This window comes from Podarcis vaucheri (genome assembly GCF_965113315.1).
Source record: "Podarcis vaucheri genome assembly, chromosome: 17".
Classification (NCBI taxonomy): domain Eukaryota; kingdom Metazoa; phylum Chordata; class Lepidosauria; order Squamata; family Lacertidae; genus Podarcis; species Podarcis vaucheri.
In genome coordinates, this window is record NC_138755.1 from 30,351,129 (window position 1) to 30,368,608 (window position 17,480).

The 17,480-nt window shown below is 39.6% G+C and overlaps 1 protein-coding gene across 3 annotated transcripts in view; it reads right to left on the reverse strand.

Annotated features, from left to right (window-relative positions):
• Positions 1-1,854: 1,854 nt before the first annotated feature.
• Positions 1,855-17,480, reverse strand: part of FSD1L (fibronectin type III and SPRY domain containing 1 like) — a 30,662-nt gene continuing 15,036 nt past the window's right edge. The window contains exons 7-14 of one of the 3 annotated variants that reach the window (XM_082205655.1): positions 16,210-16,419; positions 15,801-15,899; positions 12,118-12,247; positions 10,304-10,336; positions 8,202-8,302; positions 6,907-7,158; positions 6,672-6,760; positions 1,855-5,526 (exon numbers count right to left, since the gene is read on the reverse strand). In XM_082205655.1, the coding sequence (XP_082061781.1) occupies positions 5,404-5,526; positions 6,672-6,760; positions 6,907-7,158; positions 8,202-8,302; positions 10,304-10,336; positions 12,118-12,247; positions 15,801-15,899; positions 16,210-16,419 (1,037 nt within the window). In that variant the 3' untranslated portion in view covers positions 1,855-5,403. The remainder of the gene's footprint in view (positions 5,527-6,671; positions 6,761-6,906; positions 7,159-8,201; positions 8,303-10,303; positions 10,337-12,117; positions 12,248-15,800; positions 15,900-16,209; positions 16,420-17,480) is intronic. The other 2 variants (XM_082205657.1, XM_082205656.1) reach the window with 2 other exon arrangements.

The window sequence follows — 17,480 nt, forward strand, 5'->3', positions numbered from 1 at the left end:
CTTCACTTGAGGCTCCGACCCCCTTTGGGGGGGGCGGAATTAAAGCCGGCGCCCGGTGTGCGCGTGCGTGGAAGATGCTGCGTCCTCAGCTGTTCCCAACAAGCCGCAGCTCCCAACGTGTCTGAGGCTGCTGGGAGCAGAAGGGGAGGGAAGGTCCCTTCGGTTTGACTTCCCCTCCTGGAGGTGCACTGCGTTGCCTCTCGACGTAGAAGGAGGCAGACATCGGGCCGACCTTTTGGTTACTTTTCATAGGTGTTCGACAAATGGATACACTAAAAATAAATTGCTAATGTAGTTTAATAATAATAATAATAATAATAATAATAATAATAATAATAATAATGGTAAAGTTAAGAGGGGGGGACACCCATCCTGCAAACTTGCACTCAGGAGGCATGTGTGTTATTTTTGCACGTGCTGTGCGGTGTCCTGCAGCTCCTTTAACACGGTGGAAGGCACCAGTTTGAAAATGGGGAGACACAAACTGAGGCAGCTACACCTCAGTTCATTCATTCATTCATTCTGGCCCTAGAATGTTATGAGTTGGTCCCGTTGGAAGGGACCCGGAAGTTCTATTCCAACCCCCCCGCAATGCAGGAATCGACTAAAAAGCATCCCTGGCAGGTGGCCATCCAACCTCTGCTTAAAAAAACCACCAAAACAACCTTCAAGGTTTTTTTCACCACCTTCTGAGTCATTATTTTGTCATTTCATACGATTTTTATACCGCTTGACTTAAAAACAAACTCACCTCAAAGTGGTTTACTAAAAGATGAAAAAACATGGGGGGGGGAGGAGACACCACCACAGCCCTACTTTAAAAGCATTGCAAGAGATAAAATACTGAAACAGATTAAAATTACTTAAAAGTTTCTAAGGTAGGCTTATCTGGACAAAAAATTTCCAGAGGCATCAAAAGGAGCACAGCAAAGGGGCCTGCTTTATTTCAATAGGCAGAGTTTAAATTTATCAGGTGAGGTTGCAGCACAAGGACTGGAAATGCTATTCGTAACAACTATTTGCAAAAACAAAACCCACACCACCATCCTAGCAGCTGTTCTAAATTCAGGTCAAGCAGGACAGCTTCATCCTAGGCTAAAAAATGGAAGTGTCTAATCTACACTTCATTATTGACAAGCTGTGCCATAAGTGTGGTAAAACAAAACAACAACAACCCGCTTGGAACTAAATTGATTTTTCTCATCTGAGAGCTACTGGAAGGCTGATCCAGCACTACCACCATACAAATATATGGTTCCCCAATTCATATCTTTAAAACAGTTAAGCCCTATGTCTGAAAAGATTGAATATGAACACAGCAGCCTCATTGGCAATTACTATTAGCCCAACAATGTTTCGGTTGTTTCCCCTTCACTGTTACCTATGTTACTACCAATAGCAGTATATATATTAAGTACCAGATCAATAACTCACATACATTAAAGACAGCAAGTGTCACTCTATTTTCAGATAGTTGCCCTCTCTAGTGAAAGAATTAAAAGGTGAAGGAATAATTTGACTAAATATTACTAGCCTCCCTGTTATCTAAGTTTGCTTTATACGTCTGCTAAAACCGCCCAAGAGTTACAGCATTTATATTGTTTTTCAGGCAGACCTCCCAAAGCAGTTTACATAAACATATTTTATTGTAACTTCTAATACATACAGATATAAATATATGAGAACGACTTGTTTGTTTAGGAAAAGCTGTTACTGCTGCTTCTCCCCTCCCAAGGCAAGAACCTCCAGAGGCCCTTGTTTCCCCAGCAATGTTCAGGCAAAGATCTTCCATACCCAAAGAAAGCCACTTCTCTATAGCATACTATCCTCAGAAAAAGCACGACAAAAGATGTATACGAGTTTTCAAAAGTTTATTAATACAAAACCCCTGCAAGATGTGTTTGACTTAAAGACACAGCAAATTAAAACACTCCATGGGCTCTAAGGCACCCCAGTTGTACAGTGTTGTGGTAGGTAGGGTTGTTGTCCGAGGGTACTTGACAAGGATGAAGAGCAAAGCACTGGGTACCTGAGGTCAGTGCACAATTTCCCCATTTAGGAAGTTCAGTGTGACAGCAGAATATCAATATGCTTTCTTATCTCAATACCTTACACTAGGAGAGTAATGATAAGAGCCATTTTGAAAAGGCACATGCAGAAGTGTTTTACCGGTGGTGAAAACGAGCAGCCCACTTGCAGAGAAAAGCCGCTGATTTGTACAGTACTACGGGAGGAAAACGCGGCTTAAGTTTCCCTTTCAAGTCAGTAGGCTTCCAGAACACTTCAGTTTAATTCCAAGGACAAAAGTAACGACCAGAAAATATAGAGTCAACCAAGTCTGCCAACCGCATAGTAACAAAGTCAGTTGATATACCACACAAAGTACTCACTTGCATAATTAAAATGCCAACATTTGCCGAATTAGTTTGCCTCAAAACTGTTCCTACATCACAGAAAGGAATCCTGTCCTAAGAGACAAGGGAGAGAACAAACAGACTTATAGGAGTATTTCTGCTTCCTTTAATAAAAGGAGAATGTATTATGTTCATTACATAGCCCTCAAACTTAAACTGAATTATTAAGACTGTATTGTATAGTCACTGTATAACCATTCCACTCTTACACCCTTAAAATACCATTCATAATACGGTTTTGTGACTTGGGCTTTCAGCTGCTCTTCAAAAACCTCTAAGCAGATTCACATAGTTTTGGATTTAAACCAAATTGTGAATTACATTTGCTACTTTATTATACAAAAGGGAGTCAAGTTGTGTTACATGATTATGTCACAGTAGACAATTCCATAATTTCTGTAAACTAAATTAACAATACACATTTTCTTCTTGCTGTAAATATACAAAAAAACCCCACCTTTCATTAGCTACAAATACAAAAATACTTCAAATTTTACAATGAGTAAGCAGACAAATTATATACACACTATGCCTTGTTTGTAACCAATCTAGCATATCTACCTGAAGAGTAAACACAATCAAATAATTGTTTTGCTCAAAACCATCAAACTGAGTAATTTGCTTTGCTCAATTGCACCAATTTCTGCATGCTTGCCACAGAATGCAAACCTATCAATGTTGTTAGTTCAAGTTTCATAAACAATATCTAAAGTGCTTAAGGCATTTCCTCATGTCACCATACTCTAATTCCTTAAACTGATATGGAACTACCCAGCTGGGTAGCCAACAGAAGCACCTATGCCTCAGATTGTTCCACTAGCAGTAATGTTCCTCCGATAGGGATAACCCACCACTCCAAATGTATGTTTCCCAATACATGTCAAACCTCTAAACACTAGTACTGCATCTGGAATAAATATTGCAGATCCACTGAGTTGTGGAGAATTCACAGAGATGCCTGCATAATTCAGTAGAACTTGCAACTGTGAAGTATTCAGTCGATTCAGAGTCTGGATCACACTTGACAGTCAGCAGATGCAACCATTTTAAGACAGTTAAGTGCCTCTATTAACTGTACATAGAACAAAGGCCTTGCTCCAAAATATGTAATTCCGAGAGTATAGCAGCTTGATTCTGACTAGTTAGAAGCCCATTTATACTGGTCAAAGCATCATAAAGGTATTTACCACATTATATTTTCTTCCTAGAAGTAGTTGGCATGTTATCTGCATTGGGCATAACAAGCCAGTTATCAAAACATCTTTATTTCACAAATCAAATATGCAAAGAATAAAAATGTGAACTTAAGTGCTGCAAATACAAAGGTATACGAAGCAGAACTACATGAAGGGTCTTACAGAACAAACACATCATTACAATGGGATAAATACTGGGTTCCTTGATTGTTAGAAAACATGGTAAGACTGGGTAGAACATGGTATTTAAGGAGTTCTTAGAACATGAGACATTTTACTGTGATTTGCTACTCTTTTGCAAGAGGGACAATGGAGTAAACAGATTGGATTAGCGTAGCCATTCAGCGATTCTGAGGAAGCAATTTACATGGTTCAGTTGGGAAAGTTGAACATTCAAACTCAATTCTTAACACTTCAGAGACAACTGCAGGTATTCATTTCTCACAAGTGAAAAATGCTCAGACGCACTTTATTAAAAAGTTTGCTTCTTACTATTCTGTGAAATTTCTCAAGAGTGAGACAGTAGATCACAGAATGTAAAAAAAACCAACACCCCCAAAACCCTAGTATCAGGTTCTATGATGGAGAAATTAATAGGGAACCACACTCAAAATGTTCAAAGGTTGGAAGTTACCATAAAATCTGAACATGCCATCTACATTCTTAATATATGCTTCCGACATCATGGAGGAAACTCAGAACTTATGGAGCCTTTAAAACTGGAATGTACAATCCACTTTCAAAATCTACAGGAAAAGTGCTTTAGAGGTTTGAAGATAACATCATTCCGGACATTAACCATGTTACAAAACTAAGGTGTCTGATGCATCTAGCAGTTGACTAGGTACAGTATATTATTTTGAGCCTCTGGAGCAGTTTTCAGGGCACAGCCTAGAAACTAAAGATGTGGCAAGAAGCCATTAGCTTACAGATAAGAATGGCTGGCGAAACATGACTTAATTCTGAGCATACACTTAACCCCAAAAAAGTGTACCATGTGAAGTACACACTGAAACTGGCTGACAATACAAAAAAATGGGACTTAAACTGCCTCATTACTGAGCTCAGGTGATTTAACAGAGGAAAATGGAAGCACTTCGAAAAGCTCCTTAAGCTGACTGGTCAGAAATACTACAATCTCTTCCATTCCTCAAAGCATTTTTCATGGTTAATGGACACTGTCCAAATACCAGTTTAAAATACACTACTTGAGATGACTGTGTAGTTCTCGGCAATGTTATTCATGGTGCCCAACTGCGTAAAAACTACCTTGAATCAAAGGACAGTGATCAAAACCTAAGTATTTGTACCACACACCACCACCTTTTCATTACACTGAGTTATGGAAAGTTAAGACTGGCTTTTTTAGATGGCTCTCATTTTTAAAGCTTCTGTGTATTACCCTCCAGCTCATCTCCTTTTCCGAGGTCAAGGAGTGAGTGTTAGAAACCTAGAGAGAAGAAAAACAAGGAAGGCCTTTTAGACCAAGATCATACTTGCCTTTGTTGCGTGTTATACTGAAGTTATCTGTCAAGAATCCGTAAGACAAGTAGTCAAACTTAGTCTAACAGTAGTAGATAGCTACAACCTCAAATACCCAATTCTCTTTTTAAAAAAGATCAGTCTATTTTCCTATTACACTGCAGATTCACAGTACACTCCTGCTAACATTTTGGTTCAGCCCCACTAGTGGTGCTTAGGCCTCAGAAGTAGCAGGAACACATTAAAGCATTGCTCAAAAGCTCTTTGAGTAACACCTGCAAAGAAAAAGCAGTTAACATGAAGTGAAAATATCATTGGGCAACATTGGTTAGGCTGCTGGCTGAACCGCTTAACCCATTTTCGCTCTTCTGCAGTGTTTTCACGGCACTTGGCACCTGCAGTCCTGTTGTCAAGGTGAGACCACCACACCAAACCTAGAAAACCAATATATAAAAGATGGGGGGTCATCAGTGCTCTCTTCTTGCTCAGAGTCAATTAAAATCATGGCAATCACTGTACATCACAGCATTTTTCTGTCTGTCCCTCAAGTTTGTTGAAACCCCTATCTTCTCTATAACTAGCCCTTTTTTACCAAAAAGCTGACCAGGGGAACAGTGAGAATGACAATGACTAACAGTGCTGTCACTTTTTGAAAAATTAAGAGGCTCAAATCCAGTTTAGCCATAGTTATATTTTGAAACAGTTGCTCTGAACTGCTTAAACAGTGTCACCTTTTCTACTTTTAAAATTTGCTGTTAATATAAAAATAAAACTCAGGTGAGGAAATTCTCGCTATCTATATTGAGAGGAGGCTGACAGTTTAGCATTTTCTTACGTTTCTAACACAAGGTGGGGCGGGAAGTCTAGTTTCAACAGTGTTCTATATTACACTCCAGCTCCCATTCAAGTTTGTTTTAAGGGAGAAAAATTCACAACCCTACTTTAAAAACATACAAATGTTAAAATACTAAAACAGATAAAATTACTTCAACTTTCTAAGTATCTGGGTAGGCTCATCTAAACAAGAGAAGGTCTGTGATGTATATTCAGAACAAAAACAAAATTCTGCTCCCAGGCAATTTTGTATAAGTTATGCACATTGTTTTGCAGTTACGAGGGCTAGAGTTATAATACATTGCTTTTTAAAAAAGTGTAAGCTAGAGATTTTCAGGGATCTGCACATCTTTGTCCTCCTCCAAATACTGCTGGACTCCAACTCCCATCAGCCCCAGACAGCACAGGCAAAGGTCAGAGATAATGGGAATTACAGTCCAGGAACATTTGAAGGGTCACAGGTTAGAAACCTGCATTTCCCCATTAGAGGTTTCTCTTCTTCGGGCATATACAGAGCCCTGGAGCTAGTCATCAAAGTGGCTGCTAGTTTTTCCTTGAGCAACCAAGTTTAATAAGCATATAAACATGTATAGAGGTCAGACAGTGACGCATCAATAACCCAAAAGCACCTGTGGCATTCAATGCGAGTCTTTTCCACATTATGAAATTATTCCTAAAAGTAACTGTAGAAAAATAGCCCTTGAAGCAGAAATGATGGAATGAGTTAAATTAGGTAGGTACTGACCATGAAACCTGGTAGTAGCGGCTGGGTGAATTTTGTTTTGAAGGTGTACAACAACTGCTTTGAGCTTGCGTTATAGAAAGAGAGCTGACCTGAAGAGAGAAAAGCATGTTAATACTTCTAAAAGAGTTCAGCTTATGTGTAACATTTGTCTTTTCCTTAATACACGTTCTCAGAAGGTAAAGGAGTAACACTATTTCAGCTCTCTCATGCATAGTTCTGAGGACTCCCAAGTTACCTCCATCAAAGTCGCAATAGACTCCTATCCTGTCTGGAACCAGGACATCTAGCGATTTTGCTTTGTTGTTGTGTTTGGCTGCAAATGTAGTCTGGAGCCAGTTGTTCACATGCACGCACCAGCTTGTATTAGTCTTCCCTAGCTGGTCAAATTTCCCCAAATTTTTATACGCTACTCCCACACTATAGGATTTGCAATCCTTCTGGGCTTTCACTTCCCAGTAGTGTTGCCCGTTCTCAATAGTAGTATCTCCTGTAATGAAACAGAGAAGGAACAATGAACACTTCCAAGCAAACTTGTGCTGCCTAGAGCTCAAGAGAAAACACAAATTGTTCAAGGATAAGACCCATAACTGATTGAGTAGAGATTTCATTAGCCAGTGAAAATCCCCAATCTTTTTGGTGTTGTAGAAATCGGGCATAGGGAACCTCTGGCTCTCCAGATGTTGCAGAACTACAACTCCCAATATCCCCAGCTGTGCTTGATAAGAGTTGGCAAGAGCTGTAGTTCAACAACATGGGGAGAGGACCAAAGGTTTCCCACTCCAGTGCAGATCATAATGATAAAAACTAAGAAAGCTTATCCTCCCTCCCCCCCCCCCGAAAAAAAACCTTTCCCACAATGCACAAGACAAGGAACTCATAAGTCACTTACTCTCAGCAGCTAGAAATATCATAACCAGATCCTGGAAGGACCTATCAGGAGTGAACATACACCACTGGTACCAAAAAGTATGGGAAACTGCCCTACCAGAAAAATTAACTAGCATGGGGACAAGCAAAAGAGGACACCTTCGCCCCGGTGTGGCTTCCCTTTACCACATATACAGCACAACAAGACAATGACCTACCCCCCACATACAAATTAATATGGCTAATCTGGACACAACAATCCTGCCCCCCTCCAAACAAACCATACTGCAACCAACCAAACGCAAGCAATCAAACTTTGGGCCCTCACATCTCTCAACATGACAATAAAACCCCCCAAATAATTATATTAATAAAGGACCTACCCATGAGATGCTGCCACAAAAACTCTGCACTATACAATAGAATGAAAAGACCATTATCCTCCTCAACCCTCTTCCTCTTTTCTCCCAATGTCTATGGAAATAGAGTCTCGCACCAAATGTAAACAAACTGAAAAAGATTTTATGAATTGAAAGTGGAGGTGCTATATCTACTTTTCCTTGTGTGTGTGGGTTTTTTTTTTTTGTATCACAAAAAAATAATAAAAACTAATTTAATAATAATAATAATAATTTATAAGTATTATTTCTTTAAAAACCTTACCCAACACTGTGTACGATTCCCCAGTAAATCTATCTCTGCTGCCCCTTATCAAAGGTGAACGTGAGCTAACAGATGATCGCTTTGGGGAAGGAGTTCCACTTCTGTAAGATGACAAGAAATGAGTTTGTTCTGCACTGCAGTATGCAACCATGACTACAACAGCATACAAGCAAAGGCACCAAGTTAGTATTTTTTAAATCCAGTTTTAGACTGTTTCACAGAAGCATTTATGGTCACAGATGGCTCACATGCTGTTAGAGGGGTCTGTTCCGGTAGCCATGCTGAAAGTCTCTATATCTATACAAATAGCCATGCACAGAAGAGGCTACCAGTAGAAGAAGAAAAAAAAAACATGCTAAGACAACAGAAAAGTTACTATTACTGAAGACTAGGAGGGATATGTGCAGGATAGGAATGAGTGAACTTGAAGTGTAATTCTGGGGGGGGGGGGGAGTGTCCCATTGATCCGATTAGAAATGAGTTATTTTAAAATAAGATAGAAACCCAGTCCCAATACATTAGCCATCTTCCCCACACCTCTGGTGGCATGAATGTTGAAGTGGCATGAATATAGCAGATATAGCATTTACTGTTTTCAGAATGAAGTTCTACTGTGAATTCTTAAGACATTTAAACGCAACACTGAAAAGGCCTTTGAACAAACGAAACGTATTAAAGGAAAGTTACTTACCAAAAGAAAAAAAGAAATAAGTGAAAGCATGAAAAGACAGCAAAGCCAAGAAATTAAAAGCATATATTGGGGGGGGGGGAGGAAGGGGACACACCACAGTGTTTGACCCTACTCCAAGTACATTGTTACTAGGAAGCCTGCTACTTTCTGCTTTCTATCATAAAAGCAACACGTTAGGTTCACTGCCAGGTTATGTAGAAAAATAGCATGTTTGTTCAAGAGATGCTGCAATTGATACAAGGAAGGCACAAACTCAGAATAACTTCCCACTTCCACCAGATCTACCAAAATGCTGACATGCTATTTTTCAGGTAAGTGCTCCAAGTTCCCTTCACCCAGAAGATGTCCTTAATATTAGCAGCCTTTACAGGTACACAACTGAATTTAAAATATTTTATATTTGGTACATTTGAAGACATGATTCAATACAAGCCGAATTCTCTGCGTTTAATTGTACTGTTGCAATGCCAACATGCATGCCGGTTTTGTTTTGATAAGCCACTGTGGAACTAACTAATGCAATTTCTATGGTGTTTTATCTGTTCATGTAAAATCAAAGAATAGCAAGTTCTTTGGACAACGTGTATTCTCCAAAGGAAAACACACATTGTAGTTGCAAAATGCCAAAATACTTGTTTGGCCCGGAAACCCAGTCTAACTTCCAATTCTGTATGCCTAACTCAAGTACCTGCATCTCCAGAGGGAAGAATACACAAGGGCTGAAATCTATACTGCAGGTGATACACGGAGACCAAATAGCCTTGTCCCCTTCTCCAGTAATGCTACAAAAACAAAGCACCATGCTGCAAAATGATCCTCCTCACTTGATTGGCTACTGCTTGCAGAGGCCAGGACCAATAAGTGCAAAAACTCAACGTTCCTTCTTGAAATAAAATTACTTAATGCAGAGAACGTAAGACTGAGAGAAAAAAACCAGAATCTGCCTTTAAAGATTGTGAAGGATTTCTGTATTTAAAGGATGCAGTTATGTTTGTTTAGTACTGGAAGAATCAAATATCCCCATTTATTACTACAAAGTGACAGACTAGGCCTATGGTCCCATTACAACTGGGGACACAGCCCAGTGTGTACCATAAAATACAAGAGGCATTAGCTTGTTGGCAACTGGTGCATTTTACGTTGCCTAATTTTAGTGTTAGCGGTTCTCATTTCTGTAAATTGTCAAAACTTATATACAGGCTTGGTGATTTTACAGAAAGGCAGTTTGAACGGTAAATACAAAAGATGACAAATAAGTGGGGGAAAGAAGGATCTAAACAACAAACAGTGGCTTGTCTACTGGTAAAGGCTGCTGGATTGATTCATGCTAACTCTAGAGAGCAAGAATTGAAAGGAAAATATTGGAGAGTAAAAAGCTGAACCCTATGGCTATGAAGAGGCACACTGTCACCTTGTATTGTTCTTCAGAAGGGTAATCTGGCAACTGTCAGACAAAAATAGGTAATTAAAAAGCTACTTCGTGGCTACACACAGACTTATTTTTTAAAAAAATATATTAGTATTTAAAACCACTACAAAACTGTTCTGATAACTATTAATAACTGTATGCTGTTCACAGACTTACAAACAGAAAACACCCACTTGCTTACAAATTGAAATGTAACCAAAATGGTTTAAGAAGTCTGCATAAAATAGGTTTGGAATCTATTAAACCCTGTTTGAGTTTTATAGCCTTTTTACCTCTTGAACTTAATGTGTTACCAGCTCCCTGTTCACAGCTGGGGTGGGGGTGACATGAAATACGTTCCTATTACTGAGACTACGGGAGTATAAAGTTTCCAAGGCCTGGAGTCTCCTCCTCCCTCTTACGGAAAATACTTCATGGGAAGTAAAAAAGTGGTCCGGGTATTTGGACTCGGCAATAGCTCACTTGACAACAATACATCTACTTGCTCCCAGACAATACTATTCCTATAGTATAGGAGAGCACATCCCTGTCACCTATGAACCGGCAATACAGTGGTGCCTTGGTTCTCAAACAGCTTAGTTGTTGAACAAATCAGCTCCCGAACACCGGTTTGTGAACATTTTCCAGAAGCCGAAGATCCGATGTGGCTTCCGCTTGAGTGCCGGAAGCTCCTGCAGCCAATCGGAAGCCGTGCCTTGGTTTTCGAATTGTTTCGGGAGTCAAACGGACTCCCGGAACAGATTAAGTTTGAGAAACCAAGGTACCACTGTATTTTGGTATGTGGCAATTGTGGAAGCTTACGGTATGCCAACAAACCCCCAACATTTAAATCCACCTTGGAGGAGGAGAGGAGAGTGAAGAAAGAGCCGTGAGTGGAGACGGAGCCTTTCCACATCCTCAGGACCCTCTGGGAAACTCAACTCACCTGGGTGGGGAGAGAACAGCTGAATGGGACACAGGATGAGAGTGAGGATGTGCCAGAAGGAAAATGAATTGATATTGATTCATATATGTTAGTAACTTGGTACTAATGTAACCTTTTCATATGTAACTGCGATTTTGTAATATTTTGTTTAATTGGCTGTCGCTGCTCCGTTTTTTGTACAGCACTTAATAAAGGTTTTTAATATATTAAGTGGTGTAGAAGTTAAATAATCTAATCTATTTGGACAACAGAAATTATTCTTTAGACCAACACAATCATCTCAGAAAAGCTCCCCAACAGATTTTGTTTTTACAGGCCAGACTTTCTAACTTGCTAGAAATATATCAAATGATTTTTTGTAAAAAATAAATAAAAATCATTTGATAAATTTCATTTTTCTAATTTACATAGAAAAAGATGCTTCTAGAGAGCTCATGATTTGTGCATAGGTCATACGACTGAATCACATAAGGGCTAAATACTTAACCCTAAGAAGAATATGACTGCTAGTATTATTTTTCAGCAGGGGGAATTGTTTTTAGTAATGTACCCATGTTAGGGGAAAAACAAAACCAGAGCTACCTTGCAACACTGTCACTTTTTCCAGAAAAAGAAATTCCCCATTTCCAACACAGGTTTCAAGGTTATTCTCTTCAATAGATGCCTCAAAACTTTACCAGCAAGTATGCTATACTGCCAAATACATTAAGTTTAGTGTGAATAGATTCATTAAGTTTATAGCAATATGAATAATCTCTTTTGCACAGGAAGACTTCCTACCTGATAGACCAAATTTATATTTGCTGAAACAGCCTTTAAATATGACATCTACAAGTTAACTTGATCGGAGGAGGAGCTCAGTTTCCCTTACCTGCCTTTGTTCTCTTTTCCTTTAATTTTGTTTTCTTGGCTTTTGCCTCCTGTAGAATCCCACTCCACATAGGAATCTTCAACTTTCAAGTTAAGATGAGACGATGAACCATCCAGGTTAAATATAAGAGCTGCCCAGAGAAAAGATGCAGATCAAAAGGTTTGTCACACCTTTTCTGAATGCAAAGAGTGAAGAAGTTAACATATTTAGATAGGCTGCCCAGGTTCCCTACCTAAGACAAGTCTACTTCTGATGCTATACTTCTAATTATTGTTTTTTAAATGCTTACTCCACCTGCCTGCTTTTATTTTAGAGAAAAATCAGCCATAGTGCCCAATTCAGAATATTGCATCATAGAACCACAGAATTGTAGAGCTGAAAGGACTCCCAAGGGTCATCTAGTCTAACCCCCTGCAATGCACATGGCCTGTATGGGAATTGAGCCCATAACCTTGGCATGAACAGAACCACACTCTAACCAACTGAGCTAACTGCTGCTTGCTTTTGATCTGGATTGCATTGATTAATATTGCTCCCTCCCACTCTGCTCTGAACCCGCCTCCCCCCCCTTAAAAAAACCCCCGATATCCACTACAAACAGCACCTTGGGTGCAAACAGTCTGGAAAGTGGTGTTTTCTGCAGTAAATCAGCACTGGAGCATGTTCTAGATTAGGGGCCCTTGGCTGCTTTGTCTCCAAAGTATGAGCATGGTTTTTGAAAATGCTAACTAATGTCCTGTGCAGTTTGGCCCTTAATTTACAGTGCCAGGGCGTGCATCTTTTTCTGAAAGGCAGAGCCTGTTATAGTTCTCAATTTTAATCTGTGGAGGGGGGAAAATCCGTATGTAGGGCAATTCTTTCTGTTAACTGTCAAGGCTGTCAGTGTGCCAGTAGAGCTGTACAGCAGGGACGGGGGAGCTGGGTCCAGCCAGGGAACCAGATCGTTATCTCTCCCACTGTCCAAGGGTCCATCTGTCAATCACCTGACATCACAATGCCAGGTGACCCTGCTTTTGTTCGCACGGCTTGAAATCAAACTGAGTAGGTAGAGATACAGCCCACAAAGCAATGCTGATCAGCAGCCCCTGCAAAAACCCTTTCAGCTTAGCTCCACATCTGATATCATATATGGACACCAGGTACTGGGCAAATGGCCATGGCTTGGCTAAAATGGAGGCCTGCAGGCTTGATGTCCCACAGCATTCTTCAAGTAATAGGTTTCCAAAAGTTCTTATGACTAAAGGCAGAATACAACAAGTTATTTTCAAAGCTAACTAAGAGATGCCACTGTAAGCAAGCATGGTAATTTCCTCGGCAGAGCATTAGAAGATACATACAGGTTATAATAAATGTATTATCATCAAATCTTTCATGGGTGAAGCCAAATGTGTAACAGGCATATATGGAGAGAATATAACAGAAATAGCTACGTTTTACCCAAGAGATATATTCAAGAAGCTTTCCAGCTTTTACTGACACTCAGAAAATGACAATGAGGTAGGTAGTAACTCTTCCAGAGAGTTTTTAATACAACAAAGCAGTCAGACTGAGTCACTGCTCCTCGCTGGAATTTGTAGTGGGGTAAATTTAATCTTTGTTACTGCCAACTAAGCAGAATAATTGAGGCTATGTTGCTGTGTTTGCCTTCATTTTTGGAAGCTAAACAATATGTGTCACACTAAACAGACTCTATTCAACTAGAATGCATTAGACACGGTTCTTTAGTATTTCACAGAATACAAGAATTGAAATTCCGCTGTGAAAGGTCAACAGTATGTTTAAGCAATGCCGAACTTGATGATTCTACCAGGCAAATGCTCAATAAGAGCACTGTAAACGCATAGTGTTTTGAAGGTCAACTAGAAATGCTCACCTATCACCAAAATGGGAATAAGGTACAGCTCTAAGAGTGGCATACGTTGAAAAGGCTTGAATAGTTCCAGTTGTTATATAGCAGACATGGAAAGTTTTCCTAATGCCCAAAGATGTAGATGTGGAGCTGAGCAGTGCAACTCCTTAAAATGTATGGCAATAGTTCTAATTTTAGAAGTGCAACATTTGGTGATACAACCCATTACAAATATACATCTGCAAGCTCATTTGCCGACAAGCCAAGTTCTTTTTAAATATGGAGATTGTTATGGAGATTGTTGCCTTGCACTCTGTTTTTGCCTTGCTAGGATTATAATCCAGTGCTTCAAAGATGTCCTCTGACTTAAAAATTAAGAATGCTTTTTAATACACTACAGTAGCAATTTACCACTAAAAGCTTTCTAGAATTTTTCTTTCACCAATGTGCAAGTACAGAGACACAACTGGTAATTTCATACGGCATAAGTAAACTGATCTGACTGATCTGTGCATTAGCCCTCTGCTGATGACATCTTTAGCACACTCACATGCAACCCAGGCTTGTACAAGTTGTCATAAATTGAAAATAAATCCCAAAGCTGGTTGGGAGAACTGAACCTTATACTAGTGGTGCACTTTGCAAGTCACTCAATGACATCATTAAGAACACTTCTCATCTACTGGACTACACTGGCAGTGCTTCTGCATTTCAATGAATTGTCCTGCTATTTTTAAAAATATAAACATTAAAATAAATGAGCAATATTCGATCCGTGGGCAAACAATCTGCAGCTTCTTGACTTTTCTGAAGAAATATCCTGAGCATGATTCAATATGCTGCTTGCAACACTTCTGATAATATTTATGCAGCCATATTATGCCACTCAGGTGGAACTGGTGATATATGTGTTTATGTCACTCACAGGGTGAAAGGCATTTTAAGAATCAGCAGAACATAAGGTTTCAATGCTTACGACAGAAAATGATCCCAATCTCTATCATGGGATAGGAAGAAAAGGTACCAGGCTCTTCACTGTTATATCAAATGCACCAATATGAGGCCATAGCAGGATAAAAGTCTGATAAAGAATCAGGAACATCAGCAAAAAGCCATGTTGTTTTATCCGTCCTCAAGTAAGTGAGCTAACAGTGTGAATCTGCTTTGGCAACATATTCCAGTCTGCAGCACTGAGACTTCGTAAGATGGCAAGAAAGCCACTGATACCTCCCTAGCAGCTGACTAACTTGCAGGCCAGGAAAGCTAACAAAATCTTACTACTGTTTTGGCTCAAGTATCACACCAAGAAAGCTAAAAAAAATTATTGCTGCAGGGCCACAAACAAATCCGCCTCACAATTGCTATCAAAGTGGTTAAACGGTTGCATGGCTTTAAATTGATGGCTTAAAATTGGTAAATTTTTGTCAACTGCGTATCACAGCAGAGTTAGTTAGTGAAGGGGTTTAGGATGAAAAAATCTGCACTGTTTATCAAGTGGGAGTGGCACTATTTAGCACTTCCATCTCTAATCAGTGCCATCTCCCTATGCTAGAATTTGTTTAGAAGGTGTATGTGCCCTCAGGTTAATGTTTCTCCTGGTACCATGTCAACAATTTTAAATAGCAGCCCTTTAGACAGTGCAAATACTATAGTCCTCTGCTTCAATCCTTTCCTCCAATTCACTTAAACCGGCTTTTGGGCCTAAGGACTGGAGGTACATTAAGGTACACAGCTGCTGCTCTAAAACAACACTGTACATTTTATAGCCAAGATGGCATTTGAGCATGCATTCTATATCCAAGCCACTATATAGTTCTTAGCTATCCAGTTTTACCTTTCGTCTCTAAAGTCACTGGATCAGAATAATCCCCAGCCACGGCCTTGTTGCAAGCTCTGACACGGAAGTTCATGTATTTTGAGTCAAACCTCAGACCTGAAAAAAAGAACGTCTTCAGACATCCACTATCATTAAAATGAACACACACAAAATAGCACTATAACTATACTGTTTTAAAGTGCTGCTTCTCCCAAGCTACAGACAAATTTAAGTACTATATCAATATTAGCTGAAGTCGAGGAAAGTGAATGAGATCAGATCTCCATTTATCATGCTGGGAGTGCAAAACATTTGCAAATGCGGGCTTCACATTAGATGGAGCTGACATTAAAAGATTCCCATGAAAAAGTATGAAGCTCATGTTACAACTCAAGTCAACTTGGAGGGAACAGAAAAATAAAATTACCCGATAATGTATATTCAGTGCCCTTAATGTAGTCCACAGATTCCCAGCACCTCTCGTCCTTTATTCGAGGAAGCCCATCAAAGTTGGTTTTCCTGTATTCTAGTATATAGTGATCAATTTTGTTGTCTTCTTCTGTCATTTGCCATGAAATCGTTACAGAGTTGTCAGCCACAATACAATCTGCTAGGACTATCTCTGGAGCTCTGGGCACTGTTAAGGAAATAAAACAGATCACTGGTAAACTCAACTGCCACCCACATACTGATCTTGTATTCTTGGCAAGATCCAGATGGGTGAGCCAAGATTAAAAACAAAATCCTATGGCTAAGGTCTGACCTGATCACTTTTATGTACTGCCCGATCCTATGCATTCATATTTAGAATTAAGTCCAGTGGGATGGCATGTACACAGGATTGCAGTTCTAAACTATGTGCATTCATTCTGTGATGAGTCTTAAAGTGTTTTTGCCTGCCTTTGTTATTGACTTCTGTTTCAGGTTGACCTTTTTAAAAAACGCAATCAAGTAAGGCTTGTGCTTAAGGGATCAAACAGCTACTGGAACAAATATGCAATGCCAAGGAACATTCCCCAAAACAGTTTTAAAGGTTTGGTGTTTGAGTGCCACCATGTGTGAGGAATGCAACATCCAACTCTCATTCTCTCTCACACACAGAGAGGAAGAGGAGAGGTAGATGGGGAGGAGGAGGGAGAGAGAGAGCAAGGTTCCCTACAACTATTATAGCACAGCAAAGTAAGAGTGTCCCCTTCTTCAGGGGTAAAAGCCCCAAGACTTTTAGACTAGCTAAATATTTAATCCCAGAGATTACTATTTTCTCTTAATTGGGAAAGCTGAAAAAGAAGTTTGCTACATTCAAATTCAAACACGGGGTGGATAAAGGTCTGTTTCTGATATACATATTTTTATTTTTTTGCTAGGAAGGGGGAGAAAGAGAAGCAGGAACAATGAGAATCAATAAGTACTTTGACATTCTGGACTGAGGTGTCAGCAAGACAGTCAGCATGAAATGTCAAAAGTTGGGAATGTCAGAAGACTCACTTCGGGTTTCATCATTTAAAGCTGAGCTGTTTTAGCCATCAGTTAGAATTAGTGTCCAATGCAAACACTCAGAACTGCACAAAGTCTTTATGCCAAAAGATCCCAAACAATTCATCATCCACAAGATAAAATCAGATCTGAAATCCTGACAGTTTTAATTTGATACTTCAATACAAAGTCTTAGATTATCCTTGCATGAGCAAACTCAGGCAC